Source organism: Grampus griseus (assembly GCF_964374135.1).
Source record: "Grampus griseus genome assembly, chromosome: 15".
Lineage (NCBI taxonomy): Eukaryota > Metazoa > Chordata > Mammalia > Artiodactyla > Delphinidae > Grampus > Grampus griseus.
This window is the reverse complement of record NC_139009.1, coordinates 45,583,930-45,607,187: the sequence shown is the minus strand read 5'-3', so window position 1 is coordinate 45,607,187 and position 23,258 is coordinate 45,583,930. Positions and strand designations below refer to the sequence as shown.

Here is a 23,258-nt window from a genome sequence, read left to right as displayed (position 1 = left end):
GAAACTGTATTATGCACTGGAATGCATATGTGTGGGGAAGGAAGATGGGGAATGAGAACATTTTGGTTCCTGATCTTATCAAATTTAGAGCCTACTGAGAGAGGTAGAGAATATAACCAGAATTCTGAGTAATAATATCATGATAGAGGAAGTGCACAGTACATGGGAGGACATAGCAGTGGCACTTGATCAAATTTAAGGGAATCCAGGGCAGCTTTCCTGGAGCTGTATAGGCTGAGATCTGAAAAATAAAGCCAAGTAAATGAGAGTGGAAGTACTGTGTGTATCTTATGGAGGAGAGGTGAGGATGCGGGAAGGGAATGCAGGGATGGGGAGAGAATTATGCAAGACCCTCAGGTAAGAGAGCAAGTTTATAGGAGCGTATGGGGGTTATGAGGAGGACAGGGACATGAAAAGACTAGATTTGGTCAGAGAAAAAGTCCCTGGTTCCTATAGGGCATTCATAGACTAAGGAAAGGAACTTGGATTTTATCCTAAGGGTAATAGGAAGCCACTGGTGTTCAGATGTGACCACCCATTCCCCAGTGATCACACCCATTCCTTCCTCCTTTGACTTTTATCTTTTACTATCTGAAATTACTTTTTTTTTTTTTTTTTCCATCTGCGCTGCTCGGCTTGCAAAATCTTAGTTCCCCGACCTGGGATTGAACTGGGTCCACGGCAATGAAAGCGCTGAGCCCTAACCACTGGACAGCCAGGGAATTCCCGGAAATTACATTATTTATAGTCTGTCTCCCTTAATAGATTGTAAGCTATCAAGGAACCAGGGACTTTATATTATTTATAACTGTATTATGCACTGGAGTGCATATGGGTGGGGAAGGATAATGGGGAATGCTGAATCTCTAGCTATAAAACAATGCCTGGCACTTAATAGACACTCAGTAAATATTGGTTGAATGAATGAATAAAAAAATTGATTTCTTATTTAGGAAAACTGTTGATCCATTTATGGATTATTGCTTTGTTGGAACTACTTTATGTTCACTTATAATTGATTTCTCATTATCCAGTTCATCAATATAAAGATAAATTAGGTCTTTTTTTTTTTTTTTTTTTTTTTGTACACGGGCCTCTCACTGTTGTGGCCTCTCCCGTTTTGGAGCACAGTCTCCGGATGCGCAGGCTCAGCAGCCATGGCTCACGGGCCCAGTCGCTCCGCGGCATGTGGGATCTTCCCGGACCAGGGCACGAACCCGTGTCCCCTGCATCGGCAGGCGGACTCTCAACCACTGCGCCACCAGGGAAGCCCTAGATCAATATTTGACTTAATTTATTTTAAGCTTTAGATTAATTGATGGTCTTTTTCTTTCAGGCTTATAAAAGTTTTGGCTTTGTTGCAAAAGCAAGTCAAGACTTTTCTCTGGTGAACAGGTGTGCAGGCTGTGACATATGTCTGTCCAAGAAATAAATAAACATGCAGTTCTCCCTCCTATCATTAGTAGAAGTGACAAGGAATTTTTGGAAAGAATGCAAAGATACATAATTACAGAAACTGAAAGAGTGGGCTGTAATGAGGAAGGACCTGCTGATGAATATTACATCATATACCGAAACGTTTTTGATAAGGTATCATAATGCTTTAAGACAACAGATTTTTTATGTAGTAGAAATGGTCTATCTTGACACCTAATATTCCTGCCTTAGTAACACCACTGCTTGTTTGACTACATTCCATTTGTCAGTTTTGAGAAGTTCATCCAATTTGTCAGAAAGGGATGAATGGGGAAAATGCAATGCTGGATTTATATTACTAGACAGTTAATGAGAGTTTCAGTTATTGTAGCTTAAGTGCAGGCTATCAGTTTTTGAGCAACAACCTAGCTGTGCCCTCTGATATCACTTTGACCTTCCATCTCAAATCATTATCTGATTTGTTAGGAATTGGGCTGTAAGCATGAACCTGGTAGTTCTTTGTTGTTTTGGGTTGGTTTGTGGTATAATTAAAATCTTGGTTTAGATTTGATCTAGCATATTAAATTGAGACTCCTTGTAGATTAGAGGTCTAGATAGGCATGGTAAACAAGGGGTTTAACTGCACTGAATGTTGGAAATATGGAGGTAAGAAAATGCTGTGGCTTTATGTAACATTTGATTTTGCTTTTCAAGGTTCTAGAAATACCTGCTTTTCCTTAACAACAATTGCAATATGGCCACCGATCCTCATTTTTTTATCTCACTTTTTTTTTTTACCCACGTAAGATGCCCTGACAGTCAAATCAGTGAAGTCAGCACTCTTTCCTCCTTACCTAGAAGAAATTATTACTTATGTGAAGACTTCTGTAAACTATTGGTCTCTGAGTAAAACAGCCATAGGCAAAATAGGAACTCAGTGTTTTGTTTAAATTTTAAACATTACACACTGAGTCTTATTTCTCCTCTAAATAAAAATATAGTGCCTCACTCTAAGGAAAAGTGAACACAAAGTAGTGATATATACCTACAAGTGGAATTAAGAAAATTGATGCTTATCCATAAAAGTATAAAATGGAAAAAATCTTTTCTTCCTTTTAAGTCATCTGGAAAATCTGTCTTTTGGAACTGGTACACTGGCAGATTAGCTTCATTTTATAAGTTGTTATGATCAATGAAATTGTTTTGGTGTTGTAGTCATTAAGGAATGTATTAGGTGAATATTTAAAGGTACTGAAGGTAGTGTATTGAATAGGTTTTATAAATATCAAGAATCATGCTGAGACTCTACTTGTGTGAAATCAGCAAAGGAAAGTTATCATAATTGTAACATACTTATCTTTGCATGTCTAAATGCTAACACTTGTCAGAAGTTTTCTTCCATGAAGAGCTCTCTGCTTTAAATTAGTATAGTTATAGTGACGTCATTTTGGAGGAGCTTTGGTAAATTTAATTCTTAGAGAAAAGACATGGGATTAAATAAAAGATAATTTCTGTATCTTTAGTCCTTTTCTCCCTACCCCCCAGGATTTCCATTTGGACTGTTTGTACATTGTACAGTTATAAATGGTACATTTGTACATTGTGAAGTATCCTATTCTTCAGTACTGAGAGGGGATCTGAAATAGAAATCATTTGGTACTTAGAGAAACTTTTATTCTAGCTTCTCAATAAGATAATCTGCCTTTCCATTTTCATGTTATTCCAACACATTTGATTGTTAATAAACTATTAATGCCTGCCTTCTCTAATATTCCTTCTCGGAAGGATCTGGTTGGGTAAAAGATGAAAGTGTCAGCTTGCATCTCTGAGTACTTAGAACCAGAGAACAAATACCAAATTCTGTTTAAAATCAAAGATAGAGGATTTGGCCTAGAGAACCATGCCTAAATCAAAGCAAGGAGGACCTGAGGCTGTGTAACAAGAGTTGAGGGTACGTTGCAGAGAGAGCCAAGGACTTAGTAAGCAAAGGACTTAGTAAGCAAAGAAAACCAAAGCTAGGAAGAGTGAGCTTCAACAGATAAGGGTGAATTATGGAGGTAATTGGACTCCAGAAAGTGACTGGCCTTTTGCATCCTGGTAGCGTGTTGTACAAATAGTGTATATTCGTGTGTAGGGGCTGAGGTGGAATGGATACCATTCCTTCTCTCCCTCAGATCCCTGTACCTGGTAAGGATGGCTCTGTTTTGGGGGGAGTTAATGGAAACCTTAATACCGGAGTCTGAAACTTGAATCCCTAGAGGCCAAGAAGGTCATATAAAAGAGTTAAGTGTACTGGATTTAACAGAATAAGGAATCATGGGGACGGTGGTAAAATGAAAAAACAATCCAATCTAAAGCTCCAGCTGATTACTGCCATTAAGGAATGGGGGTTCCACATTGTTAGATTTTTCAGTTTTCAAGAGAACCTGAAAATTTGGGTTTGGGGTGAAATTTCCTAAATTTTAAAATATTTTGTAGACCAAGCAAAACTGTTCTACCTCTGGCATACAAGTTTCCCTCCTTTACTTTAATGCATTTTCTGTGCATTCTTAAAGATTCCTATGGGTGTTCTGAAATCTATTTCTTCTAGCAAAACCATATGGGAGCTGATCATGATGTTACTACAAGTCTGTTTTCTATCCATCAACATATCTGAGTTGTTTTGAATTGTTGCAGCACCTCATAGAGGCTTGTGGAATAGAGGATGGCCAGGAACCGTGGGGTATTTAATTTGGAAGACCACAGATTAATGACCTCTATTTTATTGAAAGTTGCTGGGTGGCAGTCCTTTGGGTGGTTAGGTAGTATGGTCATGTCAAAAAGATGACCAATATCTCCCATTCAGATATCCTTTCCTGGTGCTTGGCATTGAGCAATTATCTCCTTATACCATTTTTTTTTGGCCGCATGGCTTGCGGGATCTCAGTTCCTCTACCAGGGATTGAACCCAGATCATGGCAGTGAAAGCATCGAATCCTAACCACTAGACCACCAGGGAACTCCCCTCCTTATACAATTTCTTGATAGACCAGATGTCTACCTGGATAATTTTTTCTAGGTATTTTCTAGCTAACAGTGTGGTATACCAGAGACTAGAGATATAGTAAAGGTAGAAAGCCTAATTGTATCTTTCAGAGAAAACTGTGGATTGATCACATCTATTCTTTATATGCCTTGACACCTTCCAAAATCCTTGTGAGCAGAATTTGGCAACCATAAATTATTTTTAATTTTTTTGTTTTTTAACTTCTTTAAAGTGCTCCTTAGTTATTATTGTTTCTTTGTATGGGTAATGCCTACACAAGATTAACCAGGAAAAAAAAAAAAGAAAAGAAAAGTAAAAGAACCAATAAGAGTATACAGTGGAAAGTCTGGTCCTTCTCATCTTAGACCCTACTTCCCTTTCCTTCTCTGTAGGTTTCTGTTTTCTTCTATTAACAATCCAGAGATATTATGTAGGTTTCCTTCTCTGTAAGTTTCTGTTTTCCTTTCCTTCTCTGTAGGTTTCCATTCTCTTCCATTATCGTTCCAGAGATATTATGTACTTAAACACCATTGTAAACCATGAATGTAAGGTATGAAGGGTTTTCTCCAGTTGCACTTGACATCTTGGGATTAGAAATACAGTTTGGAATTGAGAGTATTGATCAGCTAGTTGGAGCAGATGGGTTAGAAAAACAGGGAAGAGAAAGGAGTCCAGGATTTTAAGGTCTGAATGAAGTCCTTCAGAGACTAGACTTGGAGGTAATGAGGGACGATATGTAATGGTATTTAAGAGATCCAGAATTGAGATAATTAGATCTGGTATTGGTTTTATCTGACCTCATATAATGTATGTGTTAATTCCTAGTAGAGCAAAAAACATGGTTTTTTTTCTCTCTCTCATATTTAAGCTCACAGGATTGTAATGATTCACAAAGAGCATATATTCAGTAACAATTAACTGTCTTTAATAGTGGTATTTGCGTATGAATGCAAGCTCAAATTTGTAAAATTTTAGATTTATAATGGCCCATCATGTTTCATTAAAAAAAATCTATAATCTGTATTTGCAAGTCTTTTGATCCATAGTCTTCTAGAAAAAAATCATATTTTAGGTAATAGAGTATGTCACTGCATACAAATCCATTCTTACTTCAATCAAAAAAGAATACGATGCCTTTATTGAGACAATAAAGAAAAGCCAGAGAACTGCATTTCATCTTCATGGAAAACTTAAAGTTTTGGCAGGAGAGCCCACAGCATTGGTATATCATAGGAAAAGAATAACTCAACTTAAAGCAAAGTAAGTATATTAGTAAGTAGCCCAAAAGTGATAATTGTTACTTTGTTATATTAACTAGCCATTGTAACTATAACCAGTGGTTCTTACTCTTTTTCAATTTCAATTTTATTTTAAAGCCATGTTTTTATGTTACCCTTCTTATTGAAATTACTATATTTTTACTTGAAAAATAATACTAATTCTGTTTGAGAATTTTATAATATCTCTTAGGATAATTGGAGGCACATTGTAGTATCATAAAATGAGGGATACAGATAATTGCTCCAGGTGATTTCTTGCATGGAAGGTTTAATAGTACAATTTCATGATTACCATCTGAAATAGAGCACTTAATGCTCTGATGCACAAAGATAAATAACCTACTGGGAGAGGATAAAATGCTCATTCTTGCTAAGTAGTCTCAAATTTTCAGTGTTCCATTTGGTAATTGATGGGTAAATTATTACAGATAATTTCAAGTCAACCTGGAAAATTATGTAAAATTTGACCTCCACTTCTGGTAATGTGGCTTGCTAGATGTTGGGATAGATCTTCCTATTGGGAAAATATGCTACATAAGATGGTAAAGAAATTTTTTTCCAAAAGTAACAGGAAGCTGACAGGGCAGTGACAGAAATATTAGGGCAAAATCATAACAGAAGACAAAAGATAGAGAAGCACACTAAAACTTCTTTGACCCTGAAAGCATTTATCAAAACTAGTGACCATAAGCTTTAGTTTTTAGTCTGTGGCACAGGGGTACAAAAGACAGAGCCCAGGATCTATCTGCCCAAGGGGTGTAGTCTACTGGGAAATCCTCCCCATATAAAGCCGGGATGATAAAGGGCTACACCCTTGAAGAGTGAACAAGAGGTAAACTGCTCCACCTTTGAGGACTGCATGGAAAATTGCCTTCTGCTTAGCAGACTGCTAGCAGATCCAGGGCTTATTTTGGGGGTGATGAAATGTTCTGGAACTAGAAATGGTAGTATTTGCACAGCTCTTTGAATATGCTAAAATTCACTGAATTGTATACTTTACAAGGGTGAATTTTAAGGTATACGAACTATATTTCCATAAAGCTATTATAAAAAAACCATGGAGGACAGAGTGAGAAAGTTATATTCTTATGTCTAATCACAACTCAAAGAGAAGAGAATATGGGACAGAGACAATATTTGAAGAGAATATGGCTGAGAATTTTCTAGAACTGGTGAAAGATATCAATTCACAGATTCTGGAAGACCAAAGAATCCCATTGTAAGTAATAAGAAATACTCAACTAGATTTACTGTAGTGAAATTGTCAAAGATAAAGAGATCATAAAAGTAGCTGTGGATAGGAGCAATGACTGGATACCTTCTCATCCATGTTGTAGCATGTATTGGAGCTTAATTCCTTTTTATAGCTGAATAATATTCCATTGTTTGTATGTACCATATTTCATCTACTTATCAGTTGATGGGTACTTGAGTTTTTTCCACCTTTGGCTATTGTGACTTGTGCCACCATGAACATTCATGTACAAGTATCTGTCTGAGTCCCTGCTTTCAATTTTTTCGAAAGTCTGTTTACTTTTAACATGTCTTTCTTCCTAAAGCATAACTATTTGGATGAAAGCCAAGGATATTTTATTTCCACAGTCCCTCTTTCATAAATACTGCAAGCTCCTACCCTGAGCCATCTGTAGTTACCAAGAACTCTATATAGTAATCAGACTTAGGTAGCGGTTATCTACTGACAAACTTGTTTTTAATTTACCAAAACTCTTGTAACATTTATGTAGCTAACTGATTTTAATCTATTATTTCCTCCCTGGGCCAAAATATTGGTGATAAACTAGGAAGTAAATTTCAAATAATGCTTAAAAGAAGGTTTTATTTACTTTTTGGTCTTTAAAACCTCCATTTCTGGATGAACTCAGTTTTATCTCAAGATGCTATCATTCCTCTAGCTCTAGAATCAAAATTAATAGAGTAGGCTGAATAATGGTCCCCAAAGAAATAGGTCCTAATCCTGGAAATGTTACTTTGTTTGGAAAAAGGATCTTTGCAGATATGATCACATTAAGGATCTTGAGCTAGGGAGATTATCTTGGATTATGCAGGTGGGTCCAAAATACCATCACAAGTGTCCTTATACAGAGAGGTAGAGGGAGCATTGACACAGACACAAGGGGAAAAAGCATCATTACCTCGGAGGCAGAGATTGAAGTGATGCAGCCACAGAAGGCCGGCAGCCCTTGGAAGCTGGAGGAGGCAAGGAATGGATGCTCCCCTAGAGCTTCTAGAGGAAGCACAATCCTAAAAACACAAATTTTGGCCCACTGATACTGGACTTCTGGCCTCCAGAACTGTGAAAGAATAGATTTCTGCTGTTTTAAGCCACCAAGTTTGTGGTGATTTGTTATAGCAGCAACAGGAAACTAATACAATTACTTAACAAAAATAATTTTTAAATTGCAAAGGTAATTTTCAACTAAAGGGAATAGACATAGTACTTTGCGGCTAGATTATTATGTTTAATACTTACAAATTTCCAATAAGGTTACGAATCATAGGCAGTATAAGATTTTATTGATGCTTTGAAAGAAAATTGTTCCTCACTTGTGAGGTTAGTTAACTTCCTAGGCATTCTTTTGTAAACTTCCGTCTACGTTCATAACGGTACAAAATGATAATTAGCCAAATTAAAGTAATAATTTAACCTGTTTTACTTTGAATTGTATGATTAAATAATTCATTGAAAGAAACATAAAAAAGCCTTTCTGTTTTTCAGGATGAGGCTTATTGAAAATAATTCCTCAAAGATTCAATTGCAAATAGATGAAATGAAACAACTTAGGGCAGAGTATGACACAAAAGAACAATGTTGTATTTGCTGCAAAGATCCTTCAAAACCTATTCCAGGTACAGTATTTTGTTTAAAATATTTGAGAGAAATTCCAACTGTTTCCAGTTACACAAATTAATATATATGTGTTACCATGTATATATCTTCCAAGTATATCGGGACTTTAGCCAGACTTTGCAAACAGCTTTAGTCTGGCCTCTAGGTACATACAAGGGAATGAGAAAACTTAACAACCCTAAACGATTGAAAGAGTTCCAGTCTGGCTGGATTATATAAAGTATAGTACAGTGGCTCTTAAAGTGTGATTCCTACATCAACATCAGCATTACCTGGGAACCTGTTAGAAATGCAAATTTTTTTGTCCTGCTGCAGATTTACTCTGTCAGAAATTCCAGGGATGGGAGTCGGGGTCGGGTGGTGGAGCCCAGCAGTCAGTGTTTTAACAAGTTCTCCAGGTTATTCTGATGCATTTTATAGTTTGAGAACCCATGAAATATGTGAAAAAACTGTGGTACGTAAAGTTATGGTGAATATTGTTGATTCACATTGATGTCAGCATTCACTGGTTCCTCATTTTCAGCCAAGCCACATTTTAAGAAATTGGAGTATATCCTGGAATTCCTCCAGAATATTGAGAGATTTGTATGATGAATGGATAGAGGAATTGCAAATATACATCCTGGAGTAAAGAAAGACTTTGAGAATAGATAACTGCATTCAAAACTTTTCAAAATTCCAACTAGTGTTTATCCAGAGGCAGAATCAATAAGTGGAAATTTTAGGAAGTCAGATTTGGTTTCAATGGAAGAAGCTATGTCTTGAGATAATGAGCTACCCCACACCAGAGGATTTTAACTGAAGTTGAATGATCATCCTATGATTGATTGAAGCAGGGACTAGATTCACTTTCAAGTATAAAATTATGACTAGCAGACTACAAATAAGATACATATGAATAAGTACAAAATAGCTGACAAATTGATTAAATGCTGAAGGGATACAGGGTGTAAGGGAATGACTGAAATTGATTAGGGTTAATCCAGGGGGGTTTCTTGAAGAGAATTTTGAGATGTGCCTTTAAAGGCAACAATTGGTCTGAATGAGAATGAAAGTCATTTGAAGTGTGTGTGTATGTGGGGGGCAGTTATGAATAATGAATAGAGGGGACAATGACCGAGGGAGAAAGGACTGAAGATTTGGCAGGCATTTATAAACTTTGCATTGGAGAGAATAAACAGATTACCCTGGGGTTAGTTGTAGTAGACTAATGGAAAGTTTGGTTAGGGAAAAATCATTGAACAGGAATCCTGAATTATTAGGCAAAAGTTCTTGGTGTTACTGAATAAGATTGATATTTAGGGGTTTGCAAGATGTGGTGATGCGGTCCTGAAAATTTTTTTTCTTAAAATGCTAAGGTTTGGACCATCAGTCTTCACTAAGTCTTCATTGATGATTTGTTTAGAACTACCAGCCATTTAGAAATGTATGCTAATTCTGTTTATGTTCAATAATCTTCAAGTTCATGCTACAATTTCTTAATTATTTCTTAACATAGCCAACCATCTGACCTATTTTGCTAAGACTTGCTGTTTGAGCACAAGAGTCCCACATGTGGCTTGGCTTGTTTGATTTGTTCCCTTTTCCCTTAGGCATGACTCTCCAAGAATCTGTCAGTTTAGATGCTCTCACTAAATACTTGAAACATCTTGAAGATAAATATGCAGAAATTGAGCAACTTATGTCAAAAAAATATTTACCAGCTCAGAGGAAGGCAGATTTAGATGAGGAAATGATTGTGGTATTAGAACGGCGAGATTTAGCTGAAAATCTGAACAATGAATTACAGTTCCGGTATGAAAGTTGAATATGTACTTTTTACAGTTTGAAGCTTTTATTTGTGTTTATTTTAAGATTCCACTATTTGATTTTAGGTTCAGTATATTGTTAATGTTTTTTATCTTTATAGTCATCAAAGACTGCAGATTATTTCACAGGCACTTACTTTGTGGGTAAAATCTGATATGAGCAGATCATTTCAAGACTTCATGGAGCACATTGAGAAAAATAAAGATTTACACGGTAGAGGATCTATATTTATTAATTAACATGAATAATGGAAAACAGTTTTTTTCTCCAGAAAGCTAAAGAATGGGGATTTTCCTAGGCTGAGTTTAAAGAAACTAAAAATGTACTTACTTCTGTTAGGTCTCTGTTACCCTGTGGGCTTCTTCCTTCAACAGCTGACAAATAATTGGTAAAGAGTAGACTTGGTTAGCCAAGGAGAGAATACCTGAAAATAAGGAAGAAAGGGATGGGGAAGCTACTCAGTTTAGGAAGAGGTTGGTGCTATTAGAAACTATAGCATTAAGTTGTTGGTATTAAACATTTATATGTTTGTTATTTTCTATTGATTGATAACCTTAAATATCATCCAGTGGTGCTTTCAGTATTTACAGGTGAACAAGGCATTGTTGAGGAACTACTTGAAGATGACCCAGGCAAGGCAAAAGAAGCTGAAATTTTGCTATACTACGTTGAAAGGCAAATATTTAAAAAGCTTTTTGATTTTCCTTGTTAAGATATTATAGCATTTATTTAATATTTATTTAAAGATATTAAATGTTTCACATTTATGTTGCATCTTTTTGAGTTGTAGTCTCTAGGTTTTGTATTTTAAAATTCTACTCTAGTAGACAAATTAGAAAATAAGCTAGAATTTAAAAAAATAGATTCTTTGTGGAAAAAATACCAGATTGATGGTCTAGGAGATTTTTCAGAGGTTATAGGTGGATTGTAGTGTTAAGTTTTATTTATATTTTTATATTTTTTTATGACCTTGTGTCAGATTATCCTAGCCAATTTAGTCCTTTGTTTCTCATTATTTCCATCCTATGACATATTAGGAAGGCATATTTCCCCCTAATACTTATTAAATTATTATATATATTTTATAGTAGAGGGTTAGAGATCTAAGACTTTATTCTTTAAGAGGTTAATTCATACGCTATGAGGCCAGTATGTAGTGAATATATGTAATATTCCTAGTCTTCTATGTTAAATAGTTTTCAGCTGTTGATTTGCTTGTTGATATGGTACAAAAAAGGGGTAAAGATCATTTTGAGGAGCACCAAAGCCTGGATTATTTCCTTACACCTCTAAGTCTATCAGCTTCAGATACGAGAGAAAAACCCTGGTTGAGGTTAAAAGTTTTATGTAATTTGCTTAATGTTACTTTGGTGTTTTTCTCCTCTGCGGTTCCACATTCATTTGCAACACTCTTTAAATCCTGTTTGCCATAGTTTTTTTTTTTTTTTTTTTACATCTTTATTGGAGTATAATTGCTTTACAATGGTGTGTTAATTTCTGCTTTATAACAAAGTGAATCAGTTATACATATACATATGTTCCCATATCTCTTCCCTCTTGCGTCTCCCTCCCTCCCACCCTCCCTATCCCACCCCTCTAGGTGGTCACAAAGCACCGAGCTGATCTCCTTGTGCTGTGCGGCTGCTTTCCACTAGCTATGTGTTTTACGTTTGGTAGTGTATATATGTCCATGCCACTCTCTTGCTTTGTCACAGCTCACCCTTCCCCCTCCCCATATCCTCAAGTCCGTTCTCCAGTGGATCTGTGTCTTTATTCCTGTCTTACCCCTAGGTTCTTCATGACATTTTTTTTTCTTAAATTCCATATATATGTGTTAGCATGCGGTATTTGTCTTTCTCTTTCTGACTTACTTCACTCTGTATGACAGACTCTAGGTCCATCCATCTCAATACAAATAGCTCAATTTTGTTTCTTTTTATGGCTGAGTAATATTCCATTGTATATATGTGCCACATCTTCTTTATCCATTCATCCGATGATGGACACTTAGGTTGTTTCCATCTCCAGGCTATTTTAAATAGAGCCACAATGAACATTTTGGGACATGACTCTTTTTGAATTATGGTTTTCACAGGGTATATGCCCAGTAGTAGGATTGCTGGGTCATATGGTGGTTCTATTTGTAGTTTTTTAAGGAACCTCCATACTGTTCTCCATAGTGGCTGAACCAATTCACATTCCCACCAGCAGTGCAAGAGTGTTCGCTGCTTTTCTCCACACCCTCTCCAGCATTTATTGTTTCTAGATTTTTTGATGATGGCCATTCTGACTGGTGTGAGATGATACCTCATTGTAGTTTTGATTTGCATTTCTCTAGTGATTAATGATGTTGAGCATTCTTTCATGTGTTTGTTGGGAGTCTGTATATCTTATTTGGAAAACTGTCTATTTAGGTCTTCTGCCCATTTTTGGATTGGGTTGTTTGTTCTTTTGTTATTGAGCTGCATGAGCTGCTTGTAAATTTTGGAGATTAATCCTTTGTCAGTTGCTTCATTTGCAAATATTTTCTCCCATTCTGAGGGTTGTCTTTTGGTCTTGTTTATTGTTTCCTTTGCTGTGCAAAAGCTTTTAAGTTTCATTAGGTCCCATTTGTTTATTTTTGTTTTTATTTCCATTTCTCTAGGAGGTGGGTCAAAAAGGATCTTGCTGTGATTTAGGTCATAGAGTGTTCTGCCTGTATATTCCTCTAATATTTTGATAGTTTCTGTCCTTACATTTAGGTCTTTAATCCATTTTGAGCTTATTTTTGTGTTTGGTGTTAGGGAATGATCTAATCTCATACTTTTACATGTACCTGTCCAGTTTTCCCAGGACCACTTATTGAAGAGGCTGTCTTTTCTCCACTATACATTCCTGCCTCCTTTATCAAAGATAAGGTGACCATATGTGCGTGGGTTTATCTCTGGGCCTTCTATGCTGTTCCATTGATCTATATTTCTGTTTTTGTGCCAGTACCATACTGTCTTGATTACTGTAGCTTTGTAGTATAGTCTGAAGTCAGGGAGCCTGATTCCCCCAGCTCTGTTTTTCGTTCTCAAGATTGCTTTGGCTATTCGGGGTCTTTTGTGTTTTCATGCAAATTGTGAAATTTTTTGTTCTAGCTCAGTGAAAAATGCCAGTGGTGGTTTGATAGGGATTGCATTGAATCTGTAGATTGCTTTGGGTAGTAGAGTCATTTTCACAATGTTGATTCTTCCAATCCAAGAACATGGTATATCTCTCCATCTATTTGTATCATCTTTAATTTCTTTCATCAGTGTCTTATAATTTTCTGCATACAGGTCTTTTGTCTCCTTAGGTAGGTTTATTCCTAGATATTTTATTCTTTTTGGTGCAATGGTAAATGGGAGTGTTTTCTTGATTTCACTTTCAAATTTTTCATCATTAGTGTATAGGAATGCCAGAGGTTTCTGTGCATTAATTTTGTATCCTGCTACTTTACCAAATTCATTGATTAGCTCTAGTAGTTTTCTGGTAGCATCTTTAGGATTCTCTATGTATAGGATCATGTCATCTGCAAACAGTGACAGCTTTACTTCTTTTCTGATTGGATTCCTTTTATTTCCTTTTCCTCTCTGATTGCTGTGGCTAACAGTTCCAAAACTATGTTGAATAAGAGTGGTGAGAGTGGGCAACCTTGTCTTGTTCCTGATCTTAGTGGAAATGCTTTCAGTTTTTCACCATTGAGGATGATTTTGGCTGTGGGTTTGTCATATATGGCCTTTATTATGTTGCGGAAAGTTCCCTCTATGCCTACTTTCTGCAGGGTTTTAATCATAAATGGGTGTTGAATTTTGTCAAAAGCTTTCTCTGCATCTATTGAGATGATCATATGGTTTTTCTCCTTCAATTTGTTAATATGGTGTATCACGTTGATTGATTTGCATATATTGAAGAATCCTTGCATTCCTGGAATAAACCCCACTTGATCATGGTGTATGATCCTTTTAATGTGCTGTTGGATTCTTTTTGCTAGTATTTTATTGAGGATTTTTGCATCTATGTTCATCAGTGATATTGGCCTGTACTTTTCTTTCTTTGTCTGGTTTTGGTATCAGGGTGATGGTGGCCTCGTAGAATGAGTTTGGGAGTGTTCCTCCCTCTGCTATATTTTGGAAGAGTTTGAGAAGGATGGGTGTTAGCTCTTCTCTAAATGTTTGATAGAATTCGCCTGTGAATCCGTCTGGTCCTAGGCTTTTGCTTGTTGGAAGATTTTTAATCACAGTTTCAATTTCAGTGCTTGTGATTGGTCTGTTCATATTTTCTATTTCTTCCTGATTCAGTCTTGGCAGGTTGTGCATTGCTAAGAATTTGTCTATTTCTTCCAGGTTGTCCTATTATTGGCATAGAGTTGCTTGTAGTAATCTCTCATGATCTTTTGTATTTCTGCAGTGTCAGTTGTTACTTCTGCTTTTTCATTTCTAATTCTATTGATTTGAGTCTTCTCCCTTTTTTTCTTGGTGAGTCTGGCTAATGGTTTATCAATTTTGTTTATTTTCTCAAAGAACCAGCTTTTAGTTTTATTGATCTTTGCTATCGTTCCCTTCATTTCTTTTTCATTTATTTCTGATCTGATTTTTATGATTTCTTTCCTTCTGCTAACTTTGGGTTTTTTTTGTTCTTCTTTCTCTAATTGCTTTAGGTGCAAGGTTAGGTTGTTTATTCGAGATGTTTCCTGTTTCTTAAGGTAGGATTGTATTGCTATAAACTTCCCTCTTAGAACTGCTTTTCCTGCATCCCATAGGTTTTGGGTCTTCGTGTCTCCATTGTCATTTGTTTCTAGGTATTTTTTTATTTCCTCTTTGATTTCTTCAGTGATCACTTCGTTATTAAGTAGTGTATTGTTTAGCCTCCATGTGTTTGTATTTTATACAGATCTTTTCCTGTAATTGATATCTAGTCTTATAGCGTTGTGGTCGGAACAGATACTTGATACAATTTCAATTTTCTTAAATTTACCAAGGATTGATTTGTGACCCAAGATATGATCTATCCTGGAGAATGTTTCATGAGCACTTGAGGAAAATGTGTATTCTGTTGTTTTTGGATGGAATGTCCTATAAATATCAATTAAGTCCATTTTGTTTAATGTGTCATTTAAAGGTTGTGTTTCCTTATTTATTTTCATTTTGGATGATCTGTCCATTGGTGAAAGTGGGGTGTTAAAGTCTTCCTACTATGAATGTGTTACTGTCGATTTCCCCTTTTATGGCTGTTAGTATTTGCCTTATGTATTGAGGTGCTCCTATGTTGGGTGCATAAATATTTACAATTGTTATATCTTCTTCTTGGATCAGTCCCTTGATCATTATGTAGTGTCCGTCTTTGTCTCTTTTAATAGTCTTTATTTTAAAGTCTATTTTGTTTTATATGAGGATTGCTACTCCAGCTTTCTTTTGGTTTCCATTTGCATGTAATATCTTTTTCCATCCCCTTACTTTCAGTCTGTATGTGTCTCTAGGTGTGAAGTGGGTCTCTTGTACAGCATATAGATGTGTCTTGTTTTTGAATCCATTCAGCCAGTCTGTGTCTTTTAGTGGGAGCATTTAATCCATTTACATTTAAGGTAATTACCAATATGTATGTTCCTATTCCCATTTTCTTAATTGTTTTGGGTTCGTTATTGTAGGTCTTTTCCTTCTCTTGCGTTTCTTGCCTAGAGAAGTTCCTTTAGCATTTGTTGTAAAGCTGGTTTGGTGGTGCTGAGCTCTCTTAGCTTTTGCTTGTCTGTAAAGGTTTTAATTTCTCCATCAAATCTGAATGAGATCCTTGCTGGGTAGAGTAATCTTGGTTGCAGGTTTTTCTCCTTCGTCACTTTAAATATGTCCTGCCAGTCCCTTCTGGCTTGCAGAGTTTCTGCTGAAAGATCAGCTGTTAACCTTATGGGGATTCCCTTGTGTGTAATTTGTTGTTTTTCCCTTGATGCTTTTAATATGTTTTCTTTGTATTTAATTTTTGACAGTTTGATTAATATGTGTCTTGGCGTATTTCTCCTTGGATTTATCCTGTATGGGACTCTCTGTGCTTCCTGGACTTGATTAACTATTTCCTTTCCCATATTAGGGAAGTTTTCAACTATAATCTCTTCAAATATTTTCTCAGTCCCTTTCTTTTTCTCTTCTTCTTCTGGAACCCCTATAATTCCAATGTTGGTGCATTTAATGTTGTCCCAGAGGTCTCTGAGACTGTCCTCAGTTCTTTTCATTCTTTTTTTCTTTATTCTGCTCTGCAGTAGTTATTTCCACTCTTTTATCTTCCAGGTCACTTATCCGTTCTTCTGCCTCAGTTATTCTGCTATTGATCCCATCTAGAGTATTTTTAATTTCATTTATTGTGTTGTTCATCATTGCTTGTTTCATCTTTAGTTCTTCTAGGTCCTTGTTAAATATTTCTTGCATTTTGTCTATTCTATTTCCAAGATTTTGGATCATATTTACTATCATTATTCTGAATTCTTTTTCAGGTAGACTGCCTATTTCATCTTCATTTGTTAGGTCTCGTGGGTTTGTATCTTCCTCCTTCATCTGCTGTGTGTTTTCCTGTGTTCTCCTTTCGCTTATCTTACTGTGTTTGAGGTCTCCTTTTTGCAGGCTGCAGGTTCGTAGTTCCCATTATTTTTGGTGTCTGTCCCCAGTGGCTAAAGTTGGTTCAGTGGGTTGTGTAGGCTTCCTGGTGGAGGGGACTAGTGCCTGTGTTCTGGTGGATGAGACTGGATCTTGTCATTCTGGTGTTCAGGTCCATGTCTGGTGGTGTGTTTTGGGGTGTCTGTGGCCTTATTATGATTTTAGGCAGCCTCTCTGCTAATGGGTGGGGTTGTGTTCCTGTCTTGCTAGTTGTTTGGCATAGGGTATCCAGCACTGTAGCTTGCTGGTCATTGAGTGAAGCTGGGTGCTGGTGTTGATATGGAGATCTCTGAGAGATTTTCGCCGTTTGATATTATGTGGAGCTGGGAGGTCTCTTGTGGACCAGTGTCCTGAAGTTGGCTCTCCCACCTCAGAGGCACAGCACTGACTCATGGCTGCAGCACCAAGAGCCTTTCATCCACACGGCTTAGAATAAAAGGGAGAAGAAAGAAAGAAAGGAAGGAAGAAAGGAAGAAAGAAAGAAAGAAAGAAAGAAAGAAAAGAGAGAGAGGGAGGGAGGGAGAGAGGGAGGGAGGGAGGAGGAAAGAAAGAAAGGAGAGAGGGAGGGAGGAGGAAGGAAGAAGGAAGGAAAGAAAATAAAATAAAATAAAGTAAGATAAAATAAAATAAAGTTATTAAAATTAAAAATAATTATTAAGAAAAATTTTTTTTAAAAAAGAAAAAAAATGGACAGGCAGAACACTAGGACAAATGGTAAAAGCAAAGCTATACAGACAAAATCACACACAGAAGCATACACATACACACTCAGAAAGAGAAAAAGGGGGGAAAAAAATATATATATATCGCTGCTCCCAAAGTCCACCTCCTCAATTTGGGATGATTCGTTGTCTATTCAGGTATTCCACAGATGCAGGGTACATCATGTTGATTGTGGAGGTTTAATCCGCTGCTCCTGAGGCTGCTGTGAGAGATTTCCCTTTCTCTTCTTTGTTCGCACAGCTCCTGGGGCTCAGCTTTGGATTTGGTCCTGCCTCTACGTGTAGGTCGCCTGAGGGCGTCTCTTCTTCGCTCAGACAGGACGGGGTTAAAGGAGCCGCTGACTCTGGGGCTCTGGCTCACTCAGGCCGGGGGGAGGGAGGGGTGCGGATGCGGGGTGAGCCTGACGTTGCACCAGCCTGAGGCGCGCCGTGCGTTCTCTCGGGGAAGTTGTCCCTGGATCCCAGGACCCTGGCAGTGGCGGGCTGCACAGGCTCCCCGGAAGGGGCGTGTCCATACCTGTGCTTGCATACAGGCTTCTTGGTGGCGGCATCAGCAGCCTTAGCGTCTCATGCCCGTCTCTGGAGTCCGCGCTGTTAGCCCCGGCTCGCGCCTGTCTCTGGAGCTCCTTTACGCAGTGCTCTTAATCCCCTCTCCTCGCGTACCAGGAAACAGAGGGAAGAAAAAGTCTCTTGCCTCTTCAGCAGGTCCAGAATTTTCTCCGGACTCCCTCCCGGCTGGCCGTGGCACACTAGCCCCCTGCCGCCAACCCCAGTCCTCTCCCTGCGCTCCTACTGAAGCCCGAGCCTCAGCTCCCAGCCCCGCCCGCCCCAGCGGGTGAGCAGACAAGCCTCTCGAGCTGGTGAGTGCTGGTCGGCACCGATCCTCTGTGCAGGAATCTCTCCGCTTTGCCCTCCGCACCCCTGTTGCTGTGCTCTCCTCCGCCGCTCGGAAGCTTCCCCCCTCCGCCCCCCGCAGTCTCCGCCCGCGAAGGGGCTTCCTAGTATGTGGAAACCTTTCCTCCTTCACAGCTCCCTTCCACTGGTGCAGGTCCCGTCCCTATTCTTTTGTCTCTGTTTATTCTTTTTTCTTTTGCCCTAACCAGGTACGTGGGGAGTTTCTTGTCTTTTGGGAGGTCTGAGGTCCTTTGCCGGCGTTCAGTAGGTGGTCTGTAGGAGTTGTTCCACATGTAGATGTATTTCTGATGTATCTGTGGGGAGGAAGCTGATCTCCGTGTCGTACTCTTCCGCCATCTTCCCGATTCCCCCCGCCATAGTTTTAATTGTAAGGACTGAGTTGGGGATGTTTTGCCCTAGGAAGAGAAGTAGAAGCTTAAGGTATCTGAACTATTATCTTTTCTTCTTTGAATTAGTCTCACATTTAGTTGGGAGTCTGATTCCTGGCCGAACAACTAAGGCTTCTGAATACCAAGGACACTTCTTGATCTTCAACTTGGCAGCCTTTGTGTGCAATTAATATTTCCCCTAGGCTGAGCCTTTAAGCAGATTGCCCTTCTTTCCCCTGGTTCCTCTTTTCTTCTGGAGATAATATGAGAGAAAAAAAATCTGAGCTCATTATAAATTCAGTTGAAGTTCTTTCAACGGAATAAATTCAGTTGCTCTTTCTATGGCTTGCTCTCAGCACTATAGGAATAAGGTACAGGATCAGGTTCACGTCACCTGGCAGGTGAGTCTTATTCTGAGGCTACAAAAAACAATATTAGGGAAGGAAGTGAAAAGAGTATCTCACAGAGTGAATGAATCTAGTTATAGTTTATTAGAGGTGCTTTTCTGTATTACTATGCTACTATGTTTAGCCTGTATTAGACATTTCTAATCACTTTTCTTTTTTTGTGTACTACTATATAATGAAATGCGCTGGCTGTAGGTTGAATGAATTAATCTCACTTGGAGAATATGAAAAGGCAGTTTATTTTGCAGCAAACAGTCCTAGAAGAATTCTTCAAAACATTGGGACAGTGAGTAAATTTAAGGGTAAGCATTTCTCTCTGAACCTTACATATGTATGCTAATTATACTTTTTTTTTTCCTGATAGAATGGGAAGAGTATTGAACTGGGAAACAAGGTCTACCATTTACTCAGTTTCCTTACCTGTAACTTTAAGGGGTTTGATTAGGTTTTCCAAATTAAATTATGAAATATTTCAAGTATACAGAAAAGTGTGAGAAACATAAATAACAGCCATGTACTTGCTATCAAGTTTTAATAAATGTTAATATTTTGTCAGATTTGCTCCACTTCCTTTAAAAAACAGCTTTGTTGTGGTGAGTTGACATACATACACTAAATTGTACATAAACTGTACAGTTTGTTAGGTTTTGACATATGTATCCTCCAAAAGTTCCCTCATTCCCGCAGTGATCCCTCCCTCCCACTACTCCCCACCCCTCCCATTGGTCTCCCTCCCAGAGCTTCCCTCAAGTCCCCAGGCAACTACTAATCTGCTTTCAGTCACCAAAGATTAGTTTGCATTTTCGAGAATTTTATATAAATGGAATCATATAGTAGGTATCCTTTTTTGACTGATTTCTTGCACTTAGCCTAATTATTTTGAAATTCATCCATGTTATTGCATCTATCAATAATTTATTCTTTTTTTTTGCTGCGTAGTGTTCCATTCTATGAATAAAAATCCTTTACCAGATATATGATGCAAATATTTTCTCCCAGTTTGTGGCTTGTCTTTTCATTCTCTTAACAGTGTCTTTCTTAGAGTAGAAGTCTTTAATTTGTTGAAATCTAATTTATGAGTTTTTTTCTTTTAGGGATTGAGATTTTAGTGTCGTACCTAAGAAATCTGTGCTTAATCTGCAGAGATTTTTCTCCTATTTTTTTTTCCCTAAGGATTTTATAGCTTTAGGTTTACATTTAGGTCTATGATCCAGTTTGAATTATTATTATTATTATTATTTTTGCAGTAGGCGGGCCTCTCACTCTCACTGTTGTGGCCTCTCCCGTTGCGGAGCACAGGCTCCGGACGTGCAGGCTCAGTGGTCATGGCTCACAGGCACAGCCGCTCCGCGGCATGTGGGATCTTCCCGGACCAGGGCATGAATCCGCGTCCCCTGCATCGACAGGTGGACTCTCAACCACTGCGCCACCAGGGAAGCCCCTGAGTTAATTTTTATATATGGTGTGAGGTATGGGTCAAAGTTTATTTTTTTGCTGAGAGCTATTCAGTTGTTTGAGGATAATTTATTAAAAAGACTTTCTCCACTGAATTGCCTTTGTACCTTTGTTGAAAATCAGTTGTCCATGGGTGTGTTCTATTTCATTGATCTATTTATTTATCTTGATGCCTGTACTACACTGTCTTGATTACTGTAGCTTTATAGTAAGTGCTGAAATCAGATAGTGTTAGTCTTCTAACTCTGTTCTTCATCAGATTTGGTTTGGCTATTTTAGGTCTTTCGTATTTCTGTTTAAATTTTTGAAATCAGCTTGTAAATTTCTACAAAAAGACCTGCTGGGGATTGCACTGACTCTGTAGTTCAACTTAGGGAGAACAGACACTGAACAGTATTGAATTTTCTGATCCAGTGAACCCTTAAATATGGTATATCTCTCCATTTTTTTTAGGTCTTTTAAAATTTCTTTTAGCAATATTTTGTAGTTTTTAGTGTTCGGGGTTTTTTTTGTTTTGTTTTTTTGACATTGATGTTTAATTTTAAATGTTAAATGTTAAAATGTTTAATTTTTACTCAGAAGTTTCAGACATCTTATAAATACCCAGGAACTCTTTCTTTGGCTGTGCTCTGAATTTAGCATAAATTAAAAGTGATTAAAAAAATTTAAAAAAAATTTTTAAGTGATATTAGTATATTCCTGAGTTTCTTTCTCTTCTCCCTTTGACTTGGTCTACTCAAAGTAGGGATTGCAAGTTTAAGTAAAACTCAGTGCTTGCAATTAATGCTTAAATAAATATAATTACAGTGAAATTGGAAAACAGCCAACTTTTATTCATTTTCTAGGTATGTGGATTTTATTCTGAGAAGTTCACCAATACTAGACTGGTGGTACTTACTGAGTGTTTCTGAGAATCACAAAATATTCTTTTATTTTAAAACTAAGATGCATTTTTAAAAGATGAGAAGCTCAGAAGGAGATGCAGGGGTATACATAAAGGGGAGGTATACTCAATGTAGCTTACAAATCTAGAGATTAATTAGTCTTATCTTAGTTCTAAGTGGAAATTCTTGATGTCAAATATATACAGCTTGTTTTAAATAAATTTCTTAAAAATACCTTTAAATTCAGCAATTTGAACAAAAACATGCTTTTACCTGAACACAGAAAATCTGTTGTCTACACATAGTGTATATAAACATATGTATTTATGGAGATCGCATGACTATGAATTGTGTGCAAATGGGCGTGTCTCATATTTTTGCCCACACAGTTTTCAGTATTTGATCCTAGTACACTGTAACACAGAGTGTAATTTTATAGTTTTTATTCAGTGGACTTGAAGTCAAGAAACCATCCCAATTATTTACAATTTAATAACTGAGTGATTATCAGATCATGTTACACTGCAAAAGTATTCTTATATCATGAATGCTGACACAGGGCATTTTGGGTGTTAAACAGTAACTTTCATAAGTCTGAGGTTTAAATTAGCATATGCATATGGCATATGTGGGGAAAGTGCCACAAAATTTAATCAACTTATTATAATTACAGAGTTGTATAACCATTACTGAAATTTAATTTTAGAACATTTTCATTATTCCAAAAAAAAACCTTGTACCAATTAACTCCTCATTCTCTATTGCTTATCCTCCAAACCCTGGGTAACCACTAATCTACTTGCTGTCTGTATAGATTTACTTATTCTGGACCTTTCATATAAATATGATAATACAATAAATAGTCTTTTGTGACTAGCTTCTTTCACTTAGCTTAATTTTTTTTTTTTTTTCGGTACGCGGGCCTCTCACTGTTGTGGCCTCTCCCATTGCGGAGCACAGGCTCCGGACGCACAGGCCCAGCGGCCATGGCTCACGGGCCCAGCCGCTCCGCGGCATGTGGGATCTTCCCGGACCGGGGCACGAACCCGTGTTCCCTGCATTGGCAGGCGGACTCTCAACCACTGTGCCACCAGGGAAGCCCTAGCTTAATGTTTTTGAGGTTCATTTATGCCATAGCATGTATCAGTAGTTCATTCCTTTTTATGGTGAAATAATATTCCATTGTATGGATGTACTGTATTTTGTTTATCCATTCATCTGCTTATGGTCATTTGAGTTGTTTCTACTTTTTGGTTATTATGAATAATGCAACTGAGCGTTTCTGTACAAGTTTTTGTGTGGATATGTTTTTATTTTTCTTGGATAGATACCTAGGAATAGAATTTCTCGGTTAGGGACTTCCCTGGTGGTCCAGTGGCTAAGACTCTGAGCTCCCAGTGCAGGGGGCCTGGGTTCGAACCCTGGTCAGGGAACTAGATCCCACATGCGGCAACTAAGAGTTTG

At 37.5% G+C, this 23,258-nt stretch overlaps 1 protein-coding gene across 2 annotated transcripts in view; it reads left to right on the top strand.

Annotated features, from left to right (window-relative positions):
• The first annotated feature begins 1,398 nt into the window (after nucleotides 1–1,398).
• CLHC1 (clathrin heavy chain linker domain containing 1) overlaps nucleotides 1,399–23,258 on the top strand; it is a 39,979-nt gene continuing 18,119 nt past the window's right edge. Inside the window, exons 1-7 of one of the 2 annotated variants that reach the window (XM_082672329.1) lie at nucleotides 1,399–1,590; nucleotides 5,514–5,701; nucleotides 8,459–8,589; nucleotides 10,183–10,384; nucleotides 10,500–10,612; nucleotides 10,981–11,074; nucleotides 19,651–19,757. In XM_082672329.1, coding sequence (XP_082528455.1) covers nucleotides 1,414–1,590; nucleotides 5,514–5,701; nucleotides 8,459–8,589; nucleotides 10,183–10,384; nucleotides 10,500–10,612; nucleotides 10,981–11,074; nucleotides 19,651–19,757 — 1,012 coding nt within the window. In that variant the 5' untranslated portion in view covers nucleotides 1,399–1,413. Of the gene's footprint in view, nucleotides 1,591–5,513; nucleotides 5,702–8,458; nucleotides 8,590–10,182; nucleotides 10,385–10,499; nucleotides 10,613–10,980; nucleotides 11,075–19,650; nucleotides 19,758–23,258 lie in introns of those variants that run through there. The other variant, XM_082672328.1, reaches the window with a different exon arrangement.